The 2003-nt window shown below is 36.2% G+C and overlaps 1 protein-coding gene across 1 annotated transcript; it reads right to left on the bottom strand.

Moving 5' to 3' along the window:
- Positions 1–1042: 1042 nt before the first annotated feature.
- Positions 1043–1795, bottom strand: LOC139815410 (uncharacterized). The gene has a single exon (XM_071782339.1). The coding sequence runs from the start codon at positions 1793–1795 to the stop codon at positions 1043–1045; it is 753 nt and encodes a 250-aa protein (XP_071638440.1).
- Between the last annotated feature and the right edge of the window lie 208 nt (positions 1796–2003).

Genomic DNA, 2003 nt, shown 5'->3' with positions numbered 1-2003 from the left:
TGACTGACAATGTAATTTTGTAACTACTCTAATTTTAATTCTCTTTTGACCTCAGTTCTTCTCCGTCTCCATATTATATTAAGTATATTATATATAGTACCATTTTTTTTTATTATGATTAAATATTACCCTTGGCCCCAAGCGCTCTCTCCCCTTCCCTCTACTTGTAATCTTTACACAAACCTACTATAAGTAAGTATATATTCGTTTATTCATACTTCTGATAAATTATGTCAATGATGATCAGAATCAGTTCAAGGTTTTTCGCGATAATTTACACATTTACGTAAATAAATAAAAAAATCGAAAAATGACGAAATATATAGCGATATGAGACCTAAAAGTAGACATTCCAAGCTTTCAATCGCTTTTTCAAAGACGTTTCTAGCGCAATTTTTCGCAAAGTTATAACGATTTTAATTTTAACATTTTATAAAGAAATTTGAAGATTACTGAAAATGTCAATAGCTTGATTTTAAAGAAAAAAATTTTTGTAATTTTTTTCCTCTGGTAGGATCAAAGTATGAAGTATATATTGTAATATCCTGCAGGCGTTTTTTTTTTTTTTTTTACAATTTGGAACCTACTTGTGACTGATTTTATAAAAAAAGGCAAAAACTGCATGTAACAATTTGTTTAATCCATCGTAGAATTTTCAAAAATTGTCGTAGAATAACGAAACAAATTGCATTAAAAAGCTGAAGGTTTCAGCTTTTCAACGATTCTTTGCTCATTTCTGTACAATGATTCGTTCAAAAGTTATGATATTTTTTGTGCGCGCGTGCGACGCTTTAAATTCACTTGACGTCTGTCGGCGCGCTCCGTACATTCACCGCGCCGCGTACATCTTGCATAATTTATTACGTGAAAAGTATTGCTCGTACAAAAAAAACTTATAGAACATTTTTTGTGCAAAATTGTCCACTCTTTAATTTTCTACTCTTTCTTTCTTTGTAAAATTGTATTTTCTTTGTAAAATCGATATTTAACGAGATATTTGTAAGAAAACGGAATTTGAGCCCTATTTGTTTAATTATTTTTCTTAGCGGCCACTGTATAATGGTAAACTTTTTTCCCCCTTCAATCTTATGCAAAAACAAAGGTCTGTGCCAAAATTCACCTTGCTGACATTTTTTCCGAGGTCAAATCCTAAAGTGACTGTACTACATGCAAAATGTCCCACGTTGTCGTCATGCACGTACAGCAGATTTATATGTCTGCCCATCTTTCGATCAGCAACACGTATTGGCAGGATAGCAAGTTCCTTGTTTTTTTTCTCGATGTTGTAGACGTTGATGGAGATGTTGTTGTGATTTTCAAAATTTTTAATTTGATTCAACGTCATTGGAAACTCAATGTCCGTAAGATTTAGCACCGACGTGTAATGAGGATACGACGATTTCAGTTCTGCATGTCTCTCGGCTGGATACAGAGCAGCCACCACTAACCATGCGAAACATGCATTGCTCAATGATCGCACGTTTATCACCGCCTTCTTCTTTTTAATTTCTTGCGGTATTTCCACAAAACACCCCGCGTGCAATGGATTATATTTGTTCACATTTACCATTAAATTGAGTATACGCGACAACGCCCATCCGCTATCACGTTCCTGGAATTCCTCCAGCTTTGCTAGGGTAGGTTCGATGACGTGTCGCTTGTACCACTCACACAGATCGGACTCACGAAAGAGTTCACTGTTTCTCGTTGCGATACTTTTATTTGCGCGTTTGTCACCCGCAACAAATTCACCATTAAACATTGTGTTTATTTTTACATTGTCGTGCCGTTGCATGACGTTCCACACACGATCGAGTACAATTTCTCTCGCATCTTTGAGAAATTGACGAGGGTCGATGTGTTTGGAATTTATTACCGCACCGGTCAGTATATGGCTTTCAAAAGCCGGATCTATCTCGCGCCATCTGAGTCCTGTCTCACTTGCACTGTATCCAGCACCCACATGCACAAAACGTTGACGTACCGAGTCTTTCAGACCTTCG

This window comes from Temnothorax longispinosus, chromosome 6, assembly GCF_030848805.1.
Source record: "Temnothorax longispinosus isolate EJ_2023e chromosome 6, Tlon_JGU_v1, whole genome shotgun sequence".
NCBI classification, from domain to species: Eukaryota; Metazoa; Arthropoda; class Insecta; order Hymenoptera; family Formicidae; genus Temnothorax; species Temnothorax longispinosus.
The sequence above is the reverse complement of the archived record's forward strand: the minus strand, read 5'-3'. Positions and strand labels throughout refer to the sequence as shown.